The sequence below is a fragment of the Nyctereutes procyonoides genome, unplaced genomic scaffold (genome assembly GCF_905146905.1).
Source record: "Nyctereutes procyonoides isolate TBG_1078 unplaced genomic scaffold, NYPRO_anot_genome, whole genome shotgun sequence".
Lineage (NCBI taxonomy): Eukaryota > Metazoa > Chordata > Mammalia > Carnivora > Canidae > Nyctereutes > Nyctereutes procyonoides.
The window spans coordinates 21,359,304-21,387,002 of NW_026575049.1; the positions used below are offsets into that span (position 1 = coordinate 21,359,304).

A 27,699-nucleotide genomic window follows, 5' to 3' on the forward strand; every position below is an offset into this window, starting at 1 on the left:
GGGTCGCACGGGAAGGTCACGGCACAGGAACCCCACATGGGGTCCCGACAGTGTGCACACACTCCTGAGCATGCCACCGAGTCCGGCAGGCCTGCACAAGGCCACGGGCACGGTGCCCCGGCTACAGGCATGAGTATTTCTCCGCTCCCATGCCTCAGTGTCTCCTCTGTTGATGGGGAGAATCACCTGCCGGGTTGCTACAGGCAGCATCTCTAATGTTCTGGAAGAGGGCCTGGCACCCAGTAGGGCCCTGGAGGGTTAGCTATTAGTCTGATGACGGTGATAACTAGGACGCCACTTGGGGTCCCGAGTCCCGTCCCCACCTCGAGGGGACGCTCCTTGCAGAGTCCCTCTGGAAACACCCGACATCGAGGCTGGGAAACTCTCTTCCTGATGAGGGGGGGACGATGAGTGTCTGGGTCCTTGGCACATTCATGGTCATCAGGTGAGGCTGCTGGAAGACCCGAATTATCATCAAATTTTTCTTTCCTTCTGAGTTTGCAGGACATGCCTCTACTGCTCTTTGGCTAAAACAAGTTCGTTTTTTGTTTTGTTTTAATAAAGAATGATTTATGAATGTGCCCGCTGATATCAAAGGCCTTTTCCGAAGGTGGGTGACCGCAGCAGCGGTAGGAGGGTCAGCGGTCACCCTGGGGGAACACGGAGCCTCTGCTCTGGGCTCGCGTTAACCCCATGGTGACTGGAAGTCAGCAGGTGCGTGTGGCTCTGCAGCGGGCCGGGGGCCGGGCCTGCGTGACCTCCTCATGCGTGTGGTGGGTGTGTGCACGCACGCGTGCAAGAAAGGAAAACAAGCAGGGTGATGGAGCGGGGCGCTGCACAGGTGAGCCCCTGGAGGTCCTGCCTCAAGGAATTCACAACTTGTGGAAGAGCAAGTCTGGCAGGAATGCACAAGGCCACGGGCACGGTGCCCCGGCCACGGGCATGAGTATTTCTCTGCTCTTGTTCACGGATCTTCCAGAAGGGACCTCCAGCGACCCTGTTCGGAGCGTCTCCCCTCCACCAAGCGTCCACTGGGAGGGCCTTGCCAAGGTCACCAGCGGCCTGGGTGTCACCGAATCCAAGGGGTACGCCGTCCTCCAGGAAATGCCGACCCCTCCTCCAGGACATCGGGCTCCGGGCTCCTACCCTGCCCGACCTGTGGCACCCACTCTTGGCCGCTGCTCTCTGTGTCCACAGCTGTTCCCTCCGTCAGCTCGTGGGGTCTCGGCTCCAACCACCGTCCCCACGCTAACCTCTCCTAGGCTCATCTACTCCACATCGCACCACCGTGGGGCTGTGGCACCTCGATCCTGGAGTCCAAACTGAACTCCTGGCCTCCCCAAAGCTCCCATAGCACAGCCTTCCCGCCTCAGCAGACAGCAACGCCAGTCTTCTCTTTTTCAGACCAAAGTCTGTGTGGTTATCTGCTCCACATCCAGCTCAGAGCAAAACGTGACACTGCCTCCCAGTGACGCCCGAATCTGTCTCCCTGTCACCCCTTCTGCTGGACCCACATGTGGGCACACCATCACCTCGGCCTAGCCGGCAATGAGAGCCTCGGGCCTGCACACAGAGGGAGCCTTGGAAGCATTAGGTCATCGCACACCTCACCTCAGGACCCTTGGGTGTTGGACAACTGTCTCTGACGACCAAATTTAAAGCTGCTCCTTGGGCAGCCCGGGTGGCTCTGCGGTTCAGCGCCGCCTTCGGCCCAGGGCCTGATCCTGGATACCCGGGATCGAGTCCCACATCAGGCTCCCTGCATGGAGCCTGCTTCTCCCTCTGCCTGTGTCTCTGCCTCTCTGTCTCTCTCTGTGTCTCTCATGAATAAATAAATAAAATCTTCAAAAAAAATAAAAATAAAAAAATATAGCCACTCCTCTGCTCTCACTCCCCTCCCCTGACCATGAACACATTCTACTCGTTTCTTGTCTGCTCCTGCCCTCTGGAATAAAATGTGTATGTGGCAGGGATTCATGCCTACCTGCCTGTCTGTCTGTCCTGCTGTGTCCCCTGGGCCAGGACCTGCCCCTGCAGGGCACAGACACTGTTTGCCAGAAGAAAGGATATGAGAAGAGTCCCTAAAGAGGCCCATCAGGGTGCCTGGAACACAGGGGAGGAGCTGAATGCTCCGCCTGTGGGGGTGTGGAGGGCAGGCAAGAGGAGATGGCACTGACCTGGGCTTTGAGGGGTGCATAGGAGTCTCCCCAGAGGAGGAAGAGGGGAATATCATAGCTAATGTCCAGGAGAAGAGAGGGGCCTGAGGCAAGGGTTGGTGTGGCTGGAGCACAGTGGAGGGAAAGAAGGGACGAGAGTGCTGAGGATGTCTCTGTGGCCGGGCAACCGGCAGTCCCAGCAACGGCTGGCTGTAGGGGTGCGAGGGGAGCTATGGCAGAGGGTCCCTGGCTGCAGTGTTAGGAACCAAGTGGTTAGAGCACCATCTGCCATGACCTGGAAGCATAACTGCAGAGGGAGGGGGGATGCTTCGGGCCGGTGGGGCAGCCAGGGCAGGAGCAGGGTTGCCAGCGCCACTTGGGTGGATTCTAAAGCACTGAGCCCCGCTGAGCCCTGGGAGGGTCCAGCGTGAGCCCGGGGGGCTGCCTGGAGGCATCATCAGCTGTGAGAGTCTGCGCCTGGGAGCTTGGCGGCGAGCGCCCTCCCCGTAGGGCTCCAGCTCAGCAGGGTTGTGGGGTCAGGTGCGCGCGGGGCCCCAGGCCCCCCAGCTCATGGCCGCCTCTCACCCCCATCCTGTCCCCTGTCCCCTCGGAGGGACCCTCCAGCCTGCCCTCCGTGCCCCTCCACCCTCAGGGGGAAGTCAGGCCGTGGCGCATCCCAGGCCCAGAGGCGGCGGGGCCGGCACCCCGGGAAGCACGCTGGCTGCTGGCCAGGGTGTGGCCCGGGGTGATGGGCGGGCTGCGCCTCCGGGAGAAGAGAGGGCGCCTAATCCCCGGGATTTGCCGTGAAAGCCGGGAGAGGGCCAATCACTCGTCACCTGGCAGGGACAGCCGCACTGTTGTTTTTAGGTGGAATTTCTGAATGTCATCTGTAATGTGTACTGATCCAGGGCCAAGCTTTCTGAATCAGGCTGCAGGACAGGGTCAGCCGCACATGGTTAACCCCTTAGGGGGTGATGATTTTAAAGAGGGGATCTGCGCCCCGCCAGCTGGGCCCAGCGATGGTGGCCTGAAGCCGGATGGCTGGGCAAACAAGCACTTTGCTCTGAAAGAGGCCTCCTCTGGCGGGGGGCAGAGGCGCCGAGAGGTGGCATCTTCGCTCACCAGTTGTAGCAGGGCTGCAGCGTGCCAGTCTGTATGTTGCGCACTGCCCATGGAAGAGGCTGCACGCGGTACCCCGCTAGGGCTTGGCAGTGCACAACACACGCAGCTGGACATGGCAGCCCTGCCACGCCCCACTTCTCTCTCTCCCTGAGACATGAACAGGTACGGAGCCTACAGGAGCTTGGACAGCAGGATACTGGGGAGGCCAGGAGGCAGCTTCGTGAAAGTGGCTCTGTGGTTTGGGTGTCAATTTGCCGCCGGGCACCCAGCCCAGGGCTTGGCCTGGAGCAGGAACTCAGGATGTTCTTGTTGAGTGAGCAAGGTAAGTCGAGGAGGCACGACCTGGAAGGCAGGCCCTCCAGCACCCCGCTTCGGCTTGGCCTGCCTCACCCACCCAGGCTGCCAGGATAGCTCCCAGGGAGCTGGAGCCGATTTGGGGTGAACGCTCTTGGCGCTGCCTCACCCTGGCCTGTCGTCCCCTCAAGGGGCACCGAGCTCTCACCAGCTCCAGCTCCAAAGGGCTTCCTCGCTGACGCTCATGGATCCCCTAATGACCCACCCAGCTGTGTTCAAATACGCACGGGTGGCCGTTAGCCCAGCAAGGCAAGTATTATGGCGATTTTGCGGAGATGACGGCTGAGGCTCAGAGAGGTTATGCAAACTGCCTGGGGTCACACAGCTGCGAACAGTGAAGCAGGAATCAAGCCCAGAACGTCCAGCACTCGCACTGCGGCCACAGAGACTCCATCACGTTTTGCCCCAAGAGGGCCACCCCCAACTACTAGTATCTTTCAAAAGATAACCTTGAAACAGAGTGAACGGTAAACTTGAACCAGTAATAATCCTTACATCCTTATTAAAAATCTCCCGGAGAAGTTTCGGTCCCATCAGTACTCATTTTCTGCACACTCATTGTGCGCCAGGCACTGCTAGGAGCTTTCACATAATCATTTCGCCTAATTACGTTAATGGGCATCTATAATTAGGGCACATCCCTTCTACTCCTGACATAGGTAACCATCTCTAAGGTGAGTGGGACAATCACGTGATCCTCCATTCATTCAGACTTTACGGAGCACAGGACTAGCTGCCACAGTGCCCGGGGCAAGAACAGGGATGCTTCAGTTTCTCGGGGGACCCTGGGGCTGCCCACGAGGCCAGAGCTGCCCACGAGGCCAAGGACCTCGGGGCAGGCCCCCCTGCTTGGGAGCTGCAGCTCTGAAGCACTGGCTGCAGGCCCCGGGGCAGCCCTCTGATTTTCTCTTACAGAAGCAGCGACGCCATCCCACAGGGCAGCGCAAGGGGTGCTCACGAGCAGTGGGCTCTGTGCGTGGGGATGAGGGGATGCACACGGGGGCACCAGGCAACTTGCCCACTCCCCAGCAAAACCTCCAGATCCTGCCCCTGGGCTCAGGGCGGCCTTGCATCGGGGACGGGAGGCCGAGGCTTGATGTTACAGGGTTATCCCTCCTCCAGCAAGTACCAAACATCTGGAAATCAAACCCCGTGTGCGTCCACACGCTCATCTGCATCCTCATGCCGACCCTTAGCCACACCCATGCCTACGCACACCTGCATACACTCACTCCTAAACTCACAACACCCCAGACACACATGCTGCACGTGCACACACACTGTCGGACCCGAGGGCTTTCCCAGGAACAAATTCACAAATGGAGTGGGGTCCGAATTTGTCTTCAGATTCATAGGTTATAATTAACGCGTGTCTCCAGCCAGAGCGTCCTGCCCAGCCCACCAACAATCCCCCTTCGCTGCAAGTGCCCGTAAGGGGTGCCGCTTAGCCCCGGGCTGAGCGGCCCCCCAGTACAGCCCTGGACCCCCCTCACCTGCCTCCTGTGGGCAGATGGGGAAGAGGCAGGCCCAAGGGTGCCGAGCAGTGGCCCCCTGGTGTGGCCACCTGTGGGAACAAGAATGAGTCGGGACCCCGTGCAGGTGGAGAAGCAGAGAAGCCTGCTCCCTCCCTCAGCATGGGTCAAACTTCACCTCTTGACCACCTGGGCTTGTGGGAGGGGGACTCTTTACTCACAAAGGGGTGGCCCGAGGCCCAATACCCCATGGCCAGGAGCACCGCCGCTGCTCAAAAGGAGAGGCTTCACTACCTACCCCGTCTGACTGCTGCTGACAGAGGCCAGTGGTATAGATGCCTGCTGGTGTAGACCAGACGAAAACAGAGCTGTGCCATGAGGTCCACAGGGGTGGGAGGCCCTGGAGACAGGTGGCTCAGGTCTAACTTGCATCCTCAAATGCTCCCCAGCTGACAGGCCCTGACAAGCAAGCAGCCTAGTTCCCCTCACCTCAGTTTTCTCATCTGCGAAGTGGGGACAACCACCAGCTCTAGCTGCAGGAGGCTGCAGAGGGATCTAGAAGCACTGCGAGCAATGGGAGCCTCCCAAGGAGCATGGCAGACCTCCAGTAGCTCCCTGCTGGCCACAGAAGTCCGTGGAGGCCTGGCCCTGGGACCCCTTGCCACCTCTCTTCTTGCTCCCGTAGTTTATCCTCCATACTCTGGTAGCACCGGCTGTGCAGGGTGCTTCCCACCCACTGCCTCTTGTGCTGCCCCTGGGCCAGGAATACCTCTGCCTGGCTCACCCCTACTCAGCTCTCAAGACCCAAGGCTTGCGTTACCTCTTCCGAGAAGCCTCCCTTAACTGCTCCGCGAGGCCAGCTGGGCTGCCTCTCGTCTGCACGTCCAGCACATTCCACACTGTATGGGAAGGCTCTGGTTTGGTGTCTGCCTCCCTCTCGGGCTGGGAACAAGCAGATGGTGTGGGATGTGTCCCTCTCAACTACCTCAGGCTCCTAGAGCTGACCGAGGCCTGGCCACAGGAGGCCTCCACGTGGTTCCTGGGCTACGCGGGAGGTTTGGTGGTGGGGCGACGGCATCGGCGAGACCTCCAGGTACAACACACTCGGTGGGCAGCAGAGGGAGAGCTGGTGCGTGTGCACGCATGTGCAGGTGTGCAGTCACCGGGGATCAAAACCCGAACTGCATGTGGCCCCTGTGCTGCCAGGTGCCTGGGTCCGTGAAGAGCGTGACATTATTGCAAACCCCAGAACTTTCAGGGGTTACCGTTGAGAGCTGCTGCCCTGTGCCCACACTGACGGCGCCCCGCCGAGTGACCCCTGGGCAGAGACAGCCCAAGACTCATGTGGGAGAGGCTGTCTTGAAGCTTCAGGGCCATACTTTCTGAGTTAAGACCACACCCACCCCCTTGAAACATATATGGTCAGGATGTTTAAAACACCACCCCACCGAGGGAGGAGACAAGGTCCTGGGGCAGCCTGCCCTGACGCTTCACCCAGCCAGGGCTGCACCATCCAGGGGCCGCCTCCTCCATGCAGCATGCAAAGATTTGCCCCAGTGGGGTGACCAGGCTCTGCCCCCACAGCACCTCTGCGCTCTCCTGCCACTATCTAGGGACGGTCAGCCTCCCAAGAGGCTGTGACTGCGTGCTCCCCTCCCAGCACATAGTAGGTGCTCAGGAAGCACTGTGGAGTGGGGGAGACAGCTAACTGCTCACTCCCAGTGCCCCTACCCCAGCGATGCCCACTGCCAACCCCCCGACTCTGGCCCTGAGGCTGTCCAGGCACCAGGGAGCCACGTTGGTGCGGCCAACATTGGCTCCTAGCAGATTCCTCGATGTGATCAGAGGGAAGGGAGGACGGCTGCTGGAAGAGACACGCGGGCAGCTCAGGGGAGCAGCCTGCGTGGGGAGCTGCTGCTCGCGCCTGCGGGAAAGCTACATGCCATCGTTTACTTCCAGGGTCTCCGGAGCCGTGGGGCGGGGACGCTCAGGGCCCAGGTCAAGGGGAAAGACTGGTGAAAACCTCACGAGGCCGGAGGCTGACACCGCGGGGAATGCCAACGCTGATTTGTTCTTTTGGGTTTGTGCCCATTTTTAGCAAAATTAGAGCCTTCCCGGTAATTAGGCAAAGACTCAAAAACAAAACTCCCCACTCTACCGGGGAAGAACAATTAGCAAGTCCATCTCTTTTATTTCAGCTCATTTCAGAGGCTGGGAGAGCTAACTACCTAGTAGTTTTAGGGCTGTTCTCATTTGAATTATTATTATTATTATTTATAAGGGACGTGCACTATACAGAATGAATCTCACCTCACGTACCAGGCGCCGGGCGGGAGGATTCCAGTAAGAACAGGACATGTGAGATGCTATGACCCAGGGTGGACCTTGCGGAATCATTGCTTGGTCACATCCTGGTGGCCCTTTCTTGCCAGGGAGGGTCCACACTACAGGAGGCTGTGACCTATGGAGCCCGTGCGAGCCGGGGCGCTCCTGTCTTTCCAGCGCGGCCTTGGGTAGTCGATCACTTACTGTATGTCCATGCCTGATGGGGAAGCGGGGTCCCAGCCCCCACGGTGCTCGGGCTCCCCAAGGACCCTCAGTTAATGAGACGGGTGTGTGGCCGGTGGGGATGCTTCTTGAGAAGCTGCTAGGTCCCCCGTCCACCTGCCCGCGGACCAAGGATCACGCGGACCTCTACACAATTGAAAGATGAGTCTAGAAAGCAACTAGCTCCTCTTGGCTTTGCGGGGCGGGGAGGTCTTCACAGAAATGCTGGCAAAGCTGACCCTTGGTATAGACAGATTTCCTGTCCTTGGAGGGAGGGTGGCAGGGAGGGCCGGGGCTCCGTGGGCAGCCGTGGCCCAGTGGCCTGGGGAGGGGGTGGCCCTCGGCAGTGGGTGTGGAGGTGCTGATGGGACCCCGCCCGTGCCCATCTCAGCCAGGGTGCCCCCCCATCCCGAGCTATTACCTGTAGGACCCCCTAACTGCAGCCAGTAGCCCGCAGAGGGAGGCACGAATCCGGGGCTGGATGCAGGAGGCTTTGTCGTGGCCCCAGAATACCTGAGGCATTAAGAGGGCATTTTTGCACAAGCTAAAAATGCTTTCTTCATTTTTCACTGACAGCTGGTTAAGGAGGAATGCAAGAGGATGGCCACTCGGGCTTTCTGCAGACAGCAGGCTCGGCCCTGCCGCAGAGCCGCCTTTATCCCCCCTAAGAATGGGCTTTTCAAGGATACATTAGGGGAAGGCCTGGCCCTTTTAGGTTCTGAGTGGACTTGGGGCACTTTCTTCTGCTGTTATTTGGGGCAAGGATGAGCTCCGTGGCCTCAGGGTCCTGGCAGCCTGTACACGCCTTATTCTCTGGGACCCAAACCCTCAGTCACTTTGCCCAAGTCAGCCCGAGCAGTCGGTGGGCTCCAGGTGTTTGGGGAGCATCCAGCTCGGCCCACTTTGTCCCCAACGCCAAGGAGCGGAGGACGAGCCTCTTGCTGTCTCTGGCCCTTCCTCCCACAGGGTTGTGGCGGGGAGGAAACACATGTGTGGAGACTCAGCTCAGACCTCACCTCCTCCACGGAGCCTTCCTGACCTCAGAGTCCAGTGCCCGTACGGGGCACGGCCTACAGCGGGCAGGTGTTCAGCCAACACCTGTGAGTAGGTCTGGGTCCCTTCCCAGGCACTACAGGCAGCATGGGGCTGCACACTGGTTCTCGAGGGGCCCAGGAGCCCCCTAAATCCTGCCAGGCACAGCAGATACAGAGGCTTGAGTGGCCCTGGAAAACATTTTCTTCCCTTCCACTGACATAAAGCGTTTCTGTCTAAGACACTGCTTGAAATGAGAACCAAGCCACCAAAAACAAGTTTGCAAACACCCAGGGCCCACAGTGTTTCAGAGGCTCCTCTCAGGTGGTTATTTATCTGCCTTCCCTCCTTTGCCCAAGGGCGACAATCACACCCGTCCCTGGAGGCACTTGTGAGAGCTGAGTGGGGTGCAGGTAAACATGCTTGGCTGTGGCTCGCAGGCCACTCCTGCCTGGGCTCAAGTCCAGCAGCGAACCAGCCACGGCAGGTGGACAGGCCTGTCGCTGTAGAGCTGTGCCCGTGTCCAGCGCCAGCAATGCCAGCCCAGCTACCCCCGGGGCCCAGAAGCTCCCAGGGTACACAGGAGTTCTTTGGGACAGAGGAGGAAGAGGGAAAGAGGTGGGAAGAGACCTGAGCAGAGAAATAAGGCAGTGACCGGTGGGCTTGGAGATGAGAGTCCAACCCAAAACACGGCCCCGAGTCCCACCTCGGCGAGACCTTGGCATCTGGACTCCTCTGGCCTCCTGCCTCTACTTGGGGGATGACACTGGCAGGAGGTAAACTCTGGGACCCTGGTCAGATGCATGTGTTGCAATAGACTGAGGGGCAGGGGGCGCCGGGCCTACCTGGAAGCAGGATGACTCCTCCAGGGCCACCCAGGCCCCCCTCCACGCAGAACCAGCCCAGATTCCAAAGACCAGGGCACGCGTGACCAGGTGCAGTGAGGGACGGCTGCTCAGTCTTTGTGGCCTTACCCACATTCCTTCCAGGGGCTCCCCGCTGGGCCCCGCTCTGCCTTGAGGCACCATGAGAAACCCGGCACACCCTCCTCCCTCTCCGGGCCTCGATTTACCCCTCTACAGAAGAGCAGGAAGGGATGGTCTCCAGGAGCCTCCAGGCTCCGACACGCCGAGATTTTCTGCCCCAGTGGATGGGAAGCCAAGAGACAGAGGCTCCCAGGTGAAGTCTGTCTGGAGCACGGATGTGGCTAGAAAAATGCGCTGGTGGGCACTGGATCTGGGCCCAGCTGCTGCTCAGGCCCGACTCGGGTCACCCAGGAGGGATGGAGCTGGGAACGGAAGGTGCCAGCCCTGCAAGGAGCCCCCGCGGGCCCTTGGGTGCGTTTGTGGGGCCACCTTTCTCCTCCACAGGAATGCAAAGCCCTCGGGGGCAGGGTCTGCGCGGTGCTCATTCACCTCTGTCCCCACGAATGCCCAGCCCGGGCCCGGCGACAGATGGGGGCTCGGGAAAGGAGCAAAACGGAGAAAGTGAATGAGGGAAGCAGAGGGCTCAGTCCAGCTCTTGGGGTTCCAGGCCAGGATTCACCCTGCAAGGCCGCTCACAGCCATGCCCGCTGGCCTAGCATTGAGCGCAGGGCTGGCAGGAATGCCCGCGTTGCAGGTGGACCACCACCCCCGCCCAAGCAGGACACAGCCTGACCCTGCACCCCCAGCCCCCGACCATCTGCCCTCATCCCCAGGCCCCCAGGCCTCTTCATACAGCAAGGGGGAAACAGCCCCGGGGTGGGCAGTGACTCAAGGGTAAGCAGCAGGTTTTATGGCTGCTGACAGCCAAACTGCACGCCCTCCCCTCCCCGTGGAATCCCAGAGAGGACTAATGTGCCATTAATTGTAATTAACTAATTATTCCTGCTGCCAACTAGCGGAGGAGGCGGCTGGGGGTGGGGAGCCCCTAAATGACTCAGTCATGTTTACAACATGCAAACCCATTTAAGAGCTTGTAAAGTCGCTATAAATGGCTCTTTGGCAACAGGGGAATAACGATCCCCTGTCTCCAGCTGCCGGTTTAACAACGGTCGAGGACGGCGGGGGCACAGGGACCCGGCTTCTGAGATCCAACAGCGCCACCTAGAGACCCCGTTCCCAAACGCTCTGCTCCAGGGCCACCCGCATGGACGCTGCTCCTTCTGGTCACCAGCTCACAGAATCCAGGGCCTGGGACAGCACGGGGCCCAATGTGTCCCCCCACCATTCGCAATGGAGGAGCTGAGGCCCACGTGAGGGCAGGGCCTGGCCCTTGATGCTCAGCTGCTTTGAAAAATACTCAGAGTCCGAAGCTAAATCCCGAATGGGAGCTGTGATGGTTTCCAATCCACACACCACCAACCTCCCCCCAGTGACAGTTCGGGAGAGGCTTATGACCCAGTTCCCCAGACTCACCTGCTTCCCTGCCCGGGCCTCCATGGCGCCTCCCCCTCTTGCCCCCCATCCCCAGAGCTCGGCCCCAGCCCTGGTCTCTGCTTCCAGGGCGCTGCCCCTCTACAGAAGGTGCCAGCAGGCTCCTCGCCCAAGGGCTGTGTGTGTGACCCGTCAGGAGGGACGACAGGACACACGGCAAGGTGAGCGGTCTGGGGCCGAGACCAGAGCGCCGGCTCTGACTCCCCGTTTGCTATCCCTCCTGTTGTGCCACAAGAATAACAATCCTATCGGGTCCGGTTCCACTGACCCGGGGACCACCTGGGACCTGAGACAAGCACCTCCCCTATGTCATATTGTCAGTTCACAGCCATGAGACACAGAGATCTACTTAATCACCCACTGGCAGGCAGGAGGCCTGGCGGCACAGGCAGGAGCAGATCCCCCTCCTCACCGGTGATGGCCTTGGGGGGCAGGGGCAGGTGGGGTCCAGCTGTCCCTGAAGGACGGGAGGGTGTGAGGAGGGAGGCTCAGATGCGACCTGGGCTGCTCCAAAGAGGTTTCCCAGCAGCCTAGCCAAACGGTCCCCTGCGAGGCCGCTGGCTGGGAAGACGAGGAGGTGTCCGGGTGGACCTGAACGTCTCCAGCCACTCACCCACAGTCATGCCGTCCATGTAGCGCTTGATGATGTCAAAGGAGTCCCTCAGGTTTCCTTCTGTGATGTCGAAGATGATGTCAGCGTGGTTGGCAGGGTACACGGGCATGACAGCCCGGAGGAAGATGATCTCTGGCAAGAGAAGCACGGCATGGGAACCCCGGCGATGCACCCTCGGGTCAGGAGAGTCCAGCACCCGGGAGCCCTGTATGGATGGGGTGGCAGGGTCCTGAGGGCTCACAGGTCATGGCCTACCCCCCTTCCAATCAGCGGGAAATGGAGGCCTGCATTGGTTTTGGATCTTCCCTGAGGTCCTGCAGCTTAAGGGATAGAGGTGTGGGGGCCTGGGAGCAATTGGGAATTAGTCATAAATCTTCACGAAGCTGCAAAGAAGGGGGAGGGAAGTGGATGCGGGGACAAGGGGACAGAGATCAGCAAGGGCAACAGAGCAGGCTGGTCTCCTGCCCCTGGGGCAAAGTAGGTTAGAAAAGCCCCTTCCTGGGGTGGGCTGGGCAGCTCTGTGGCTGTGTTCATCACCAGGCCCCCATCCTACCCTGGCTCTGGGCGATCTGGACATGGCGCCTGTGTGGGCCTCAGTTTCCCCATCTGCAGAGGGAAGGGGGCAGACCGCCAGTGCCCTCCCTCTAAAGGTCAAGGTCAGGATTTCCTGGGCCCGAGATGTTAAGGGGCATCTCTGGCCACACTCGACTCCCTGCAGAATCAACTCACACAGCAGCAGTGGCCGGGAGGCCACACAAGCGGCCGTTAGGGGTTTGGGAAGGATTTGTATGTGGTTTGGTGGAAACTGTCATTTTGCACAAGGCAAACACTAGTCAGTGATTTTTCTAAAACCCACGTCCGTGCCACCCTGCAGGGATCCTGTGCCTCCTCTCTCCAGAGGAACGAGCCTTTTCAGGCAACCACGTCCTCGGGGAGCCTCTCCTGCCCTCGCCACCAACCCCCCAACAGGGTGCTGTGTTCCGACGTGCTCCTATGTTAGTTACCCCAGGGGACACTGCACAGCATGTAAATGTGGGATTAGTCGTGCTGGCTCAATCAGACACCTTCCCTCAGAGGGTCAGGGGGCTCTTTCTTATCATTATGCCTCTGAGCTTGGCCCTGAGCCTGACACGTAGGTGGCTCAGGCAACGTCTGCTGCATGAATCCCTCATGGTGAGCTCCTCCCAAGGCCAGAGATGAAGACTCCACAGAGGAGGGGGTGCTGGAGACCACAGCAGCCTCAGCATGCAGAACAGCACCCACGCATAGCCTTCCACCAGGGGCCAGGAGGGTGCTGTGCCCCAGGTCCCACCCTGGCGGAAAGGGTGCCACGATGGCAGGTCTACACAGCAGGCTAGGAGCCGCCTGCAGGGTGGGGCTGGGAACATTGCTTTACCCCTGGGCTACCTGGGTCCAGTCTAGTGTCTCGGTCTCCAGGGTGACATTTCTGTCCACAAATAGCATCAGGTGCAGCCCTGTGATGGCTCCCAGAAGCCTTGGAATGGAAGCCCCAACCCCAAGTCAAGGCTCTTGCCAAGACTCTACCACTCCAGCCAGCAAAACTTGGCTTAGTTCCTCAAAGACCCAGTGCCCCTCCAGACCTTTCCAGATGAGTTCTGCTCCGCTTGGCAGAGCTCCTCCTCTCTCCCTGCTCCTTATTTTTTTTTTCTTCTGCTCCCCATTTTCATTACTTATCTCCTACTGACCACTTAGGCCCCAGCGTGGAAGTCACTTCCTCTCAGAAGCCCTCCCTGACGCCCCAGCACTCAGCATAGAACCAGCACTCAACAGCCGTTTGCTGAGCAGCTGTGACCCACAAGAAGTGGCCTCCTGAGCTGAGCCAGGAACGGGCCGGCATGAGGCCGTGCACTCTTGGGGACACCGGGGAGATGCAGAGGCAAGTCTACTTCTTACCAGGGAGGAGTTCCTTGGGGCCGAGCTCTCGGCTCAAGCACCGGGAGGCCCCAGTGGCGGCTGCCTCACAGGGATGTCTGTCTAGCAGATGCGACCTGCCCTGGGGCCCCCACGCCAGTTGTAGCCATGGGAGTAGCCACTCACCTTCAGGGCGGGTGAACTCTCGGAAGGTGGGCAGCGACACAACAGTATGGGAGATGGTGTGCACGGGGTCCAACACGCAGGTGACGTCGTTGGGGCGGCAGGACTTGATGCAGCGGACAGTGTCTGTCTTCTCTTGGCGGAGCCTGAGGGGAACCACAGCACAAGAGGTGGATGGGAAAGTCGGAATCGCCACTCCCATGGAGACCCAGGTCCCAGGAGGAGCAGCAGGTGGGCCAGGTGGACCCGGCTGCTCGGCGGGGATGCCATACAGCCCTCCCTGCAGACCCGGCCGGCACCCATGCTCTGCTTTCCATCGCCCTGTCTAGGGACAAGGGGAGCTTTGCTATTTGCCCAACTGTACGGACCGGGCGTCAGTTTCTATAATTGTAGACGAATTCCCTCGCTCGACAAGTGTGTTTTGAAGGCCTGCTGGGTGCGAGGTGCCAGGGACGCCAAAGCAAACGTGGGACACATGGTCCTGCCTCCCGGAGCCCTGGGTCAGGTGGGTCTCGGGGGTAGTAAGTGAGGGAGCGTATATGCCACGCTCAGCACGGTGCCCAGCACAAAGAGGTCAAACCCACAGTGTCATGCCACACACCGGGACGGGGGAACATTTTAGCTAGACATGTTTTGAATCCTCTTTATTGTAAAATAAAACACAGATGCTAAACCTACCCAGAACAACGATGTAATTTAGTGAGTATTATAATCGCCACTGAGGTTGAGAAAGAGATCTTCCATCCGCCACCCGAGGCCCCTTCATGTGCCCATACCTGTCTCTGCACCCTTTTCCACACCCCCACCCCCCCACCCCCCAGACCTCTGTCCCGACTGTTCCAGAAGCCGCCTACCTGGGTTTCTTTATAGCTCGTATCACACAAGTGTGCACCTTGAGACACCATCATTTAGATTTGTCCATGAGAAAAGTGTGCTGTCTCTCGAGCCCTTTTTAATCTACAGGTTCCCTCTCTATCCCTTCATTTCCCAGACAGTTGATCTGTTAAGGAACTGGAAGCCTCTGAGTGATAGAGCTTCCTCCATGTGGACACGCCGACTGCATCCTCGTGGTGCAATGCAGCGTGTTCCCCCATCCTCTGCATTTCTGGCATGCTGGCTGCCGCATCCAGGCCTGAGCCAATGAAGGCCCAGTCCCTTTGGCAAGATGACAGTTGGTAGCATGTCATCCATCGGAGGGCACTTGGTATCTGGTTGTCTCTCTCTCTCAGTGACATCAGCAGCTGTTGATGCTCAGGACGTAGATCCAGTGATTCATCGGGGATTGCAAAATGCTGGTAGTTGGATTCTATCATTTCTTTTTAGTGTGTTAGTTGGAACACTTCTGTAACGGGTGCTTCCCCTCATACACTATCTGGTTACCACGGGGTATCGTTCATAGAAGAAAAGCCAGATCAATGCCTGATTTCTTGTCTTGTTTTTACAAGTGTTTCTGGATCATGAACTGGCTCTCTATCATCATCCAGAGGTTACCAGTTGATTTTTTAAAAATATCAGTATCAACTCATGGATTTAAACTATCGGATGGATTTCAATCCATGGCAATCATTATCCTTTGTTGGATGTTGAGCTTTCCCATCTTTGGCCAGAGGACAGATCAGGATGGCTCCAGCCATCGTCAGTAGCTCTCCTGAGCTACTCTGGAACAACAGGGTGGTCCAGCCTCATCTTATACTTCCCCTGCCCCAGTTACTTCTCCAAGAAGTCTTGGGTTTGTTTTTGTTCTGTTTTTTTTTTTTTTTTTTTTTTTTTAAAGTGGAAAATGGTATTTCAAGACCACAGCCTAGATGCCCAATGTGGTCGGTGCTGCTGGGTTGGCCATTGCTTCCAGGCCTCTTCAGTGGACAGGCTTAAAGGTAAACTTCATCATGAGTTCCTAGTAATATTTCTGACTCAAAGCAAGAACCACACAGACTTTTAATCTCTTCTATATTACAAAGGAATCTCTTTTCTTCCATATCAGAATCCTGGTTCTCAGCAACACAGGAGAGGATAGAATATCCTGTAATTACTGATGTAGTTAATTCCATATTCTGACACGGTAGTCTCAGGAGAGCAATAGTAAAATTGCCACCAGTGACACAATTACTTAAAATAATGTTTGAGGATATCTGGGTGGCCCAGTGGTTGAGCATCTGCCTTCGGCTCAGGGTGTGATCCCAGGGTTCTGGGATCGAGTCCCGCATCAGGCTCCCCACAGGGAGCCTGCTTCTCTCTCTGCCTGTGTCTCTGCTTCAATCTCTGTCTCTGTCATGAAAAAATAAATAAAATATTTTTAAAACTAATGTTTGTTTGGATATGTCCTCCCTATTCTACCGGCATTTTTTAATAGATATGCTGATTCTACATTGTTTGAACATATAGCAATTCATAATATATGTTTTCCTTATAACACTCAGTTGTAGTTGGATGAGTAACGATGCCTAATGTTGGCCTGTTGATACTTGTGTGTGTTGGTAATACCTCGTATCCTTTGCACACACAAGTCTCTTTTGTTGGGTCGACAATCCTTGGCTCACATTTTCTTGAGGATCCTAAGTATTTGCCTTCTTCCAAAATAAGTTTTGCTATGAAAAAGTCAGATGGCAATATAATTTTTCCCCTTAAATATTGTTCCTGGTTTTGCTTAGATGCCCACTAGATGTTTGGCTCCTCTTTTCTTCAAAGTCCGATAATTTTACGAGACTATGTCTCAGTATTTGCTGCTCTGAACAGATATGTTCAGGTATGCTGTGTGTTCTCTCAATGTGGATTTTTCTAATTTAATTTCTGGAAACTTCGTTGAGTTAATCATTTACTTATTTCTTTCCTTTGTTGTGGGTTCGTTCCTCAGAGATTTCTATTATCCGTATGTTGGGTCTTCAGTGTCTGTCACTTCAAGCTTTTTCATCTCTTCTATTTCCTTATTTATAAAATTTGTCTTCTTCTGGGTCACGCTTTCTCTGAAGTATTTACTTCTGCAATTGCTTTTTGTTTTAATTTTAAATTATTTCCTGGGTTCTGTCGCTTCATGTCTCAATTTAGTTCATTCTGAATTGCAGTTTTCTTCCATTTTTGATCATTTTCTTAGTGCTTTTGCTTTGTTTTGATATAGGTCACAGTTTCGATCTAGTCTCTGAGCATATCTTTCTGGTGTGTTTTCATTATCCAGAAGGATGTCATTCTGTTTCTTATTATCCTTCTTCTTACAATAATTTTGTATGAGATTCAACATTGATGCTTTTTGGTTGATCATTTCCAAGTGAAATTGAAATTTCACTTTCCTGACATTTTAGAAAAAGGCATATTCACGAAGTTTTCCCGACTTCACAGAGCTTCCTTATCTGACATTTTGGGCCGCCTGCTTTCTGATAGTCCTCTACATTTACCTGGACCTTCATTATCCGTGGTCTATTGTCTCTCTCCTACTCAATTCTGCATTTCACTTCCAGCAGCTTCTCCAAACCATGACCTTAAGGAAAGTCCTGCTGGGTCAGTTTCAAGAGTTCCTAGAGGCTAGATGGGGCCATTCCCTCAACACTTCCACGAGCTCCTTGCACACACTGGAATGGAATGAGTAAAATCTTTCCCAGCTTCAGATGCTGCTCTGAAATTTTTCTACTAGGGAGCAGTTGTTGACTGTTCTGGAGTCTCCCACTGCTCTCTCCTGCACAGGTGCTGATAACATGGAAGTGAACATAAACTGTATCTTGGGGTTCATAGGGATGTCATGTCACCTTGTTTAGTTGGGCATGTTTTCCACGGACTCTACAATTTTCTGTCCAGCCATCAGCGTGTTTTGGGTTGCGATCCAGAGAGCTTCAAACGCTATGCTGTTTCATCTTCCCAAATTCTCCGTGCTAGAGTTTGCACCCATTGTCTCACTTAATCTCCACAGCTCTTCCCTTTACACCATACTGCCTCCTCTTTAGCTAATAAAATGTCCTGTTCTATACTTGGGAATTATAGAATAGGGCTTGTATCCAGTGATTTCAGAGATGAGGCCAGAGTAACAATCTGACCAGCACTTACCAAGCACTTACTCATCCCAGCAATCCTGCCCCCTTCACAGCATTCAAGGCAGCAGGGGGCAGGGTTTCAGAGAACAGACTCCAGAGCCAGGCTGCCTGGATTTGAATCCCAGCCCCACCGGATACCAGCTGTGGGACTCTGGGCAGGTTACTCATCTGCTCTATGCTTCCATGTCTCCCATGTGGAATGGGGATCCTAATAGTATTTTCCTCACAAGGCTGTTGGGAGGGTTAATTGAGTTAAATGCTTGGAGCAGTGCCTGGCCCTCAGTAAGCAGTACACGTGTTAGCTATCACAGCTATGATCATTATCATTATACTAATGACAATCATGATTATTATCATTTGCCCTTGGGAGCTGGGGTTAGTACAGTGATCAAGTCAGAAGAGCAGAGGCCTAGGGGTCAGAGGTGATGGCAGTGACCTTGGACACATCCAAACCCTATGAACCTTCATTCCCCATTTAACTCAAGATCCAAATGAACACTCACGTTCCTTCTAATGAGTGAAGAAACCAACACTTATTGACTGCCTACTATGTATACCACATAGTGCCTCATCCGCAATTGCATGTAATCTTCAAAATAATCCATGAGGGGGTCATGAAGATCTGAAAGGCACTTATCTATGACTTTGGATAAGTCATACAACTAGTAAATGGTAAGGAGGACATTCAAACTTTTATTTTTTTCTGCACTGCATGATCTCAGCAGCACTATGTAGCCCCAACAAACTGCAGGGCAGAGATGAGCCTGCACGTAATGCGGATAGAGCCTACGTGTGCACTCGGGCACACACACAGAGACAGCAGGGGTGTCCTAAAATGGAATCGGCCACCTCAAGAGGAGTTCCACAAAGGAGCGGGTAAGCAAAGCTGAATGGTCAGTTGGTGGTTATGTTGTACGGGGGACTCTGGCAAACCCTGTAAGGTCACTGCATGGCCTCTAAAGCCCTGATACTCCTATGGACATGAAGAAAAAGTGCTTCTTCCAATTAGAATAATCTGGAACATAATGAAAGAATAACTGAATACAGTAACTAGATCCCTGCTCTAACTTGCTGACTTCACAGAAGAGGTGATATTTGAACCAAGCCTTGAAAATACCATCCATCCATCCATCCACCTGTTCATCTATCCATCCATGCATTCGTCCATCCGTCCATCCATTTGTCTATTCATATGTTTATTCAGATGCTTACTGAACTCCTACAGGCCAAACATTCTGAAATTATAGAGAATACAGACATAACCCCCTATCTTCAAAAAGGCCTCAGTGCACGAGGGAATAATAAAAAGTAACAACCAGAAGATAACAGAGAAAATGTCTGGATGGAATATATCCAGGGCAACGTGAGCTCAGATGAAGGAAAGGCTTCACGGAGGAGGTGACCTTTGAGATAACACTTCAGGGAAAATAGCAGTCTGCAAAGGGTTGGCAGGGCACATGCTAAAGCCGAGGGCAGCACATTCAGGGGAGGGGAAGCATCTCTGCGTGACTAGAACAAAAAGGATGAGTAGGATGGAGCTGAAAGAGCGGGCAGGGGCTAGATGGGGCAGGGCCTTGAATGTCATTCCAGGGAGCTGGACTTCATCTGCTCATACAAGAGAACCAAGAAGGTCCTAACGAGAGAGGGACGTAACCAGACTGGCCCTTCAGAGGGGTCCTCCAGCTGCAGCTTGGAGAATGCACTGGAAGCTGGGACACTGGGAGCTACTGGTCCAGACCAGACATGATAAGAGAGGTAGGGAGGGGAGACAGAGTAGGAGGCCTGAGGTGGCTGGCTGACTAGAAGTATGTACGTTTCCATGGCAACTTAACTGCTCCTTCTGTCAAAAAGTAGAAGGTGGAGAGTTTCCCGTAGGTCCACCTTCCCTACCAGACAGCAAGGTCAGGACACTCTCCCCCAGCAGTGTACACGTAAGCGTAGGAAGGATCTGAGGATCCTGCAACATCCTCTACTTGATTCCTCTGTGGCGCTTTGCCTTCCCCTCTCATTTCTGCTCGGAAACAGCATTGGCAGCCACAGAAATGCTAGTGACAGAGGCCAGGGTGGGCACGAAGTCATCCATCCCCTCAACAGAGCACCTACGGTGCATTGGGCACCTGGCCAGGAGCTAGGGACACATCACTGAAGGAGACGGACTGGTCTCTGCCGTCACGGAGCCTTCAGGGTGGCGGGAAGACAGATGGGAAACACAGATAAGCGGGAATTGCAAACTGCGATAAGCATAACAAAGAAGCGCCAATGGAAAGATGGACAAGGGAGAGAACGCAAAGGTGTTGAGGAAGGCCTCACGGGGAAAGGAACACTTAAGCTGGGCTTTAGCCAACTTCCAAGCCGAGGGCGCGAAGCACGTGCAAAGAGCCTGGGGCAGCAAAGACCTCAGCAGTGTGGCTCAAGGAAAATGAGCAAGAGGAGAACAGTTGGAAGTATAGGACCTCAAAAGGCACTATGGGGACTTGTGACAATGGTTTGGCTGGAATCATGGCGGAGAAGACAAAGAGAGGTAGGTGGGTCGAGGCCCACGTTGGAGATATTGTGGTAGATGGAATAGTCAGAGTTGTGAAGTCAGCAAGCCAGGGTTCAAATACCAGCTGTGTGACCTCAGGCAAATCGCTTGGCCTCTCTGAGTGTCTACGGGATGGACACCTGCCTTGCACCCACCGGACCCAAAGTGCGCTCAGCGGTTCCCAGGAGTGGCACACGTGTTGTGTCGTCCTTCGCCACCTCCCACGCGGGGGCAAGGTCCCCAGTGGAGGCAACTAACCTTATTCAGGCAAGAGCTGTCTCCAAGCTTCGGCAACCTTTCAGTATTTTTCCACAAGTGCAGGCTTCTCATCAAGACAAACAGAGCGAGAGGCGTGACTCTCAGGATAAGAGCTTTTTTCTGACGCTGTGAGATGTCAGCTCCGTGTGACACAGCAGGGAAGCCACGCGGAGCCCGAGGACCCCGTTCCGGGGGGCCCAGCTCTGCCACAAATAGGCCCCCAAACCTTGGCCATGCCCCTTCCCCCTCTCTGGGCCTTGGTGTCCCCACATTTGTAAAATGAGAGAGGGAGGAGCTCAATGATCTCTCTGTGGGGATCGCCTCCTCCTTTGGGCTCAACACAAAGAGATCACGCATGTGAAGTGATACACGCGAGCCTCCTCGTCCCCACCCCCGGGGCTCCCTGGTGGGGTGTTCGGTGACCACCAGCAACAGGGCCCCCCCAGATACATACTACCCACTACCATGTGAAAAAACACCCCTCCGTCACTGCGGCAGGTGCCAGCTCACCCCAGGGTGGTGACCAACAGCACGGAACCCCCACCATGCGAAATAAGACCAAGGCACGTGAGGCATGCTGGGTAGGGATCACCCGCTACAACTTTATTAAAATCCCGGAGGGGAGGGTTAGGAAAGCGACAGGAGGGAGCCCCCGGCGGCCCAAAGCAAGTGCTCAGAGCTCTGCGGACACAAAGATGTAAAGCTTGGCCACAAAGGAACTGACGGTGCCGTGGCGGTAGAGGTCCATCTTGACGGTCAGGAGCAAGTCCCTGGGCTCAGGGACGGGCTTGGTGAGGGCCACCACCCCGCTGTGGTGGCTCACCTTCCGGGTGGTGAAAAAGCCCTCCTCGTTGCCGCCGACGATAGCCAGCTGCATGCTGTCCCCGGGGACGGCATTGGAGGGGCCCATGCGGAAAACCACCGCGGGCACTTGGATGTTGGTAGGGAAAGAGAGGTGGTAGTAGGTTATTCTCAGAGGCAGCTTGGGGCACTCCTGAGTCTCATGGCAAGGCAAGCGCTCGCAGCGGCTGCAAGAAAAGTGGACAGAGAGACAAGAAGAGGGTTAGCGCCAACTCAGCAAGCGCAGGGCCAAGAGAGCGTGAGGGAAAGCGGGGGCTCGCTGTGCAGGGCCTCCCGCCCCCCTCCGGGTTCGGCCACCGGGAAGAACACCCCTCACTCACCTGCGGGAGGTGCCGAGGACCTCCAGGCCGCTGACTCAGGCACTAGCCTCTTCCAACACCCTCAGGGGGAGCTGGGCGGCTGGTGGGGGGCTAGGGCTGGCGGCAATGAGGTGCGTCCCCTCTCGCGGGCCGGGCCCCAGCCCAGGCCCCACTCCCCAGACACGCCCTGCCCTCGGAGTGGCATCCGGGTGCTGGTCCCTCACCCAGACAGTGCTCAGGGCCACATGGGGCTGGCGGTGGGGTCACGGAGACGACCCTGGGAGTGACCTTGTCCGCCACCAGTGGACACAGCTGCGCCCTCTATCAAGTGCTTGGCCGTTCGTCACTGAGCCTTCTCTAAGGTGATCACTGTGGCTGCACCGGGACACTGGCTGCAGTGCCAGTCTTCGGGTGAGGAGACCGAGGCTGAAAGAGTGGGGGGGCCGTCCCAGGGCAACAGAGGGAGGGAGGAAGCCAGATTGAGGTCTGCTCCCCATCATTACACTGAGTCTGGTGCTCCAGGCCCAGCTTCCTGCGTGTCCACAGGGACAGCCAGGGCTTGGAACGGAGAAGGAGACAGGTTCCAACTTGCTGTGACCGGACGGAAAGAGGTTCTAACTTCCTGTGACACGGTGGAAAGAGGTTCTAACTTCCTCTGACACGGTGGAAAGAGGTTCTAACTTCCTCCTGTGACAGGGTGGAAAGAGGTTCTACCTTCCTCCTGTGACAGGGTGGAAAGAGGTTCTGACTTTCTGTGACAGGGTGGAAAGAGGTTCTAACTTCCTCCTGTGACAGGGTCGAAAGAGGTTCTGACTTCCTATGACACGGTGGAAAGAGGTTTTAACTTCCTCCTGTGACAGGGTGGAAAGAGGTTCTGACTTCCTCTGACACGGTGGAAAGAGGTTCTAAAGTCCTCCTGTGATAGGACGGAAAGAGGTTCTGACTTCCTGTGACACGGTGGAAAGAGGTTCTAACTTCCTCTGACACGGTGAAAATGGTTCTGACTTCCTCCTGTGACAGGGTGGAAAGAGGTTCTGACTTCCTGTGACAGGTGGAAAGAGGTTCTGACTTTCTCCTGTGACAGGAGGGAAAGAGGTTCTAACTGCCTCCTGTGACAGGTGGAAAGAGGTTCTAACTTCCTCTGACACGGTGGAAAGAGGTTCTAACTTCCTGTGACACGGTGGAAAGAGGTTCTGACTTTCTCCTGTGACAGGAGGGAAAGAGGTTCTAACTGCCTCCTGTGACACGGTGGAAAGAGGTTCTAACTTTCTCCTGTGACAGGGTGGAAAGAGGTTCTGACTTCCTATTACACGGTGGAAAGAGGTTCTAAAGTCCTCCTGTGATAGGACGGAAAGAGGTTCTGACTTCCTGTGACAGGTGGAAAGAGGTTCTAACTTCCTCTGACACGGTGGAAAGAGGTTCTAACTTCCTGTGACACGGTGGAAAGAGGTTCTGACTTTCTCCTGTGACAGGAGGGAAAGAGGTTCTAACTGCCTCCTGTGACACGGTGGAAAGAGGTTCTAACTTTCTCCTGTGACAGGGTGTAAAGAGGTTCTGACTTCCTCTGACACGGTGGAAGAGGGTCTAACTTCCTCCTGTGACAGGGTGGAAAAAGAGGTTCTAACTTCCTGTGACAGGTGGAAAGAGGTTCTAAATCCCCTGACCCGGTGGAAAGAGGTTCTAACTTCCTCTGACACGGTGGAAGAGGTTCTAACTTCCTCCTACAACAGGGTGGAAAGAGGTTCTGACTTCCTGTGACTGATGGAAAAAGAGGTTCTAACTTCCTGTGACACGGTGGAAAGAGGTTCTAACTTCCTGTGACACGGTGGAAAGAGGTTCTGACTTCCTCCAGTGACAGGGTGGAAAAAGAGGTTCTAACTTTCTGTGACAGGACGAAAAAGAGGTTCTAACTTCCTCCTGTGACAGGGTGGAAAGAGGTTCTTACTTCCTCCTGTGACAGGATGGAAAGAGGATCTAACTTCCTGTGACAGGTGGAAAGAGGTTCTAACTTCCTCTGACACGGTGGAAAGAGGTTCTAACTTCCTCCTACAACAGGGTGGAAAGAGATTCTGACTTCCTGTGACTGATGGAAAAAGAGGTTCTAACTTCCTCCTACAACAGGGTGGAAAGAGGTTCTAACTTCCTGTGACAGGGTGGAAAGAGGTTCTTACTTCCTCCTGTGACAGGATGGAAAGAGGATCTAACTTCCTGTGACAGGTGGAAAGAGGTTCTAACTTCCTCTGACACGGTGGAAAGAGGTTCTAACTTCCTCCTACAACAGGGTGGAAAGAGATTCTGACTTCCTGTGACTGATGGAAAAAGAGGTTCTAACTTCCTGTGACACGGTGGAAAGAGGTTCTGACTTCCTCCTGTGACAGGGTGGAAAGAGGTTCTAACTTCCTCCTGTGACAGGGTGGAAAGAGGTTCTAACTTCCTCCTGTGACAGGATGGAAAGAGGTTCTAACTTCCTGTGACACGGTGGAAAGAGGTTATGACTTCCTCCAGTGACAGGGTGGAAAAAGAGGTTCTAACTTTCTGTGACAGGTGGAAAAAGAGGTTCTAACTTCCTCCTGTGACAGGGTGGAAAGAGGTTCTGACTTCCTCCTGTGGCACAGTGGAAAGAGGTTCTGACTTCCTCCGGTGACAGGGTGGAAAGAGGTTCTAACTTCTTGTGACACGGTGGAAAGAGGTTCTAACTTCCTCTGACATGGTGGAAAGAGGTTCTAACTTCCTCTGACATGGTGGAAAGAGGCTCTAACTTCCTCCTGTGACAGTGTGAAAAGAGGTTCTAACTTCCTGTGACACGGTGGAAAGAGGTTCTGACTTTCTCCTGTGACAGGATGGAAAGAGGTTCTAACTTCCTGTGACACGGTGGAAAGAGGTTCTGACTTTCTCCTGTGACAGGAGGGAAAGAGGTTCTGACTTCCTCTGACACGGTGGAAGAGGGTCTAACTTTCTCCTGTAACAGGGTGGAAAGAGGTTCTGACTTCCTCTGACACGATGGAAGAGGGTCTAACTTCCTCCAGTGACAGGGTGGAAAAAGAGGTTCTAACTTCCTGTGACAGGTGGAAAGAGGTTCTAAATCCCCTGACACGGTGGAAAGAGGTTCTAACTTCCTCCTACAACAGGGTGGAAAGAGGTTCTAACTTCCTCCTGTGACAGGACGGAAAGAGGTTCTAACTTCCTCCTGTGACAGGACGGAAAGAGGTTCTAACTTCCTCCTGTGACACGGTGGAAAGAGGTTCTAACTTCCTCCTGTGACAGGGTGGAAAAAGAGGTTCTAACTTCCTCTGACACGGTGGAAAGAGGTTCTAACTTCCTCCTGTGACAGGACGGAAAGAGGTTCTAACTTCCTGTGACACGGTGGAAAAGGGTTCTAACTGCCTCCTGTGACAGTGTGAAAAGAGGTTCTAACTTCCTGTGACACGGTGGAAAGAGGTTCTGACTTCCTCCAGTGACAGGGTGGAAAGAGGTTCTGACTTCCTGTGACACGGTGGAAGAGGGTCTAACTTCCTCCTGTCACAGGGTGGAAAAAGAGGTTCTAACTTCCTGTGACACGGTGGAAAGAGGTTCTAACTTCCTCCTGTGAGAGGGCAGAAAGAGGTTCTGACTTCCTCCTGTGATACGGTTAAAAGAGGTTCTGACTTCCTCCTGTGATAGGGTGGAAAGAGGTTCTGACTTCCTCCTGTGACAGGGTGGAAAGAGGTTATGACTTCCTCCTGTGACAGGGTGGAAAGAGGTTCTGACTTCCTTCTGTGACAGGGTGGAAAGATGTTCTAACTTTCTCCTGTGACAGGGTGGAAAGAGGTTCTAACTTCCTCCTGTGACAGGGTGGAAAGAGGTTCTAACTTCCTCCTGTGACAGGACGGAGAGAGGTTCTAACTTCCTCCTGTGACAGGACGGAGAGAGGTTCTAACTTCCTCCTGTGACAGGACGGAGAGAGGTTCTAACTTCCTCCAGTGACAGGGTGGAAAGAGGTTCTGACTTCCTCCTGTGACAGGACTGAAAGAGGTTCTAACTTCCTGTGATAGGTGGAAAGAGGTTCTGACTTCCTCTGACACAGTGGAAAGAGGTTCTGACTTCCTCCTGTGACAGGTGGAAAGAAAGGTTCTAACTTCCTATGACACAGTGGAAAGAGGTTCTAACTTCCTCCTGTGACAGGGTGGAAAGAGGTTCTGACTTCCTGTGACTGATGGAAAAAGAGGTTCTAACTTCCTGTGACACGGTGGAAAGAGGTTCTGACTTCCTCCTGTGACAGGGTGGAAAGAGGTTCTGACTTCCTCCTGTGACACAGTGGAAAGAGGTTCTAACTTCCTCCTGTGACAGGGTGGAAAGAGGTTCTAACTTCCTCCTGCGACAGGGTGGAAAGAGGTTCTGACTTCCTCCTGTGACAGGATGGAAAGAGGTTCTAACTTCCTGTGACAGGTGGAAAGAGCTTCTAACTTCCTCTGACACGGTGGAAAGAGGTTCTAACTGCCTCCTGTGACAGTGTGAAAAGAGGTTCTAACTTCCTGTGACACGGTGGAAAGAGGTTCTGACTTTCTCCTGTGACAGGATGGAAAGAGGTTCTAACTTCCTGTGACACGGTGGAAAGAGGTTCTGACTTTCTCCTGTGACAGGAGGGAAAGAGGTTCTGACTTCCTCTGACACGGTGGAAGAGGGTCTAACTTTCTCCTGTAACAGGGTGGAAAGAGGTTCTGACTTCCTCTGACACGATGGAAGAGGGTCTAACTTCCTCCAGTGACAGGGTGGAAAAAGAGGTTCTAACTTCCTGTGACAGGTGGAAAGAGGTTCTAAATCCCCTGACACGGTGGAAAGAGGTTCTAACTTCCTCCTACAACAGGGTGGAAAGAGGTTCTAACTTCCTCCTGTGACACGGTGGAAAGAGGTTCTAACTTCCTCCTGTGACAGGGTGGAAAAAGAGGTTCTAACTTCCTCTGACACGGTGGAAAGAGGTTCTAACTTCCTCCTGTGACAGGACGGAAAGAGGTTCTAACTTCCTGTGACACGGTGGAAAAGGGTTCTAACTGCCTCTTGTGACAGTGTGAAAAGAGGTTCTAACTTCCTGTGACACGGTGGAAAGAGGTTCTGACTTCCTCCAGTGACAGGGTGGAAAGAGGTTCTGACTTCCTGTGACACGGTGGAAGAGGGTCTAACTTCCTCCTGTCACAGGGTGGAAAAAGAGGTTCTAACTTCCTGTGACACGGTGGAAAGAGGTTCTAACTTCCTCCTGTGAGAGGGCAGAAAGAGGTTCTGACTTCCTCCTGTGATACGGTTAAAAGAGGTTCTGACTTCCTCCTGTGATAGGGTGGAAAGAGGTTCTGACTTCCTCCTGTGACAGGGTGGAAAGAGGTTATGACTTCCTCCTGTGACAGGGTGGAAAGAGGTTCTGACTTCCTTCTGTGACAGGGTGGAAAGATGTTCTAACTTTCTCCTGTGACAGGGTGGAAAGAGGTTCTAACTTCCTCTGTTATGGTGGAAAGAGGTTCTAACTTCCTCCTGTGACAGGGTGGAAAGAGGTTCTAACTTCCTCCTGTGACAGGACGGAGAGAGGTTCTAACTTCCTCCTGTGACAGGACGGAAAGAGGTTCTAACTTCCTCCAGTGACAGGGTGGAAAGAGGTTCTGACTTCCTCCTGTGACAGGACTGAAAGAGGTTCTAACTTCCTGTGATAGGTGGAAAGAGGTTCTGACTTCCTCTGACACAGTGGAAAGAGGTTCTGACTTCCTCCTGTGACAGGTGGAAAGAAAGGTTCTAACTTCCTATGACACAGTGGAAAGAGGTTCTAACTTCCTCCTGTGACAGGGTGGAAAGAGGTTCTGACTTCCTGTGACTGATGGAAAAAGAGGTTCTAACTTCCTGTGACACGGTGGAAAGAGGTTCTGACTTCCTCCTGTGACAGGGTGGAAAGAGGTTCTAACTTCCTCCTGCGACAGGGTGGAAAGAGGTTCTGACTTCCTCCTGTGACAGGAT

The 27,699-nt window shown here is 54.6% G+C and overlaps 1 protein-coding gene across 2 annotated transcripts in view; it reads right to left on the bottom strand.

Annotated features, from left to right (window-relative positions):
* The window catches only part of FBLN1 (fibulin 1), a 102,925-nt gene that overhangs the window by 9,328 nt on the left and 65,898 nt on the right, over positions 1 to 27,699 (bottom strand). The window contains exons 15-16 of one of the 2 annotated variants that reach the window (XM_055329036.1): positions 13,772 to 13,914; positions 11,714 to 11,845 (exon numbers count right to left, since the gene is read on the bottom strand). In XM_055329036.1, the coding sequence (XP_055185011.1) occupies positions 11,714 to 11,845; positions 13,772 to 13,914 (275 nt within the window). Of the gene's footprint in view, positions 1 to 11,713; positions 11,846 to 13,771; positions 13,915 to 21,134; positions 21,595 to 27,699 lie in introns of those variants that run through there. The other variant, XM_055329037.1, reaches the window with a different exon arrangement.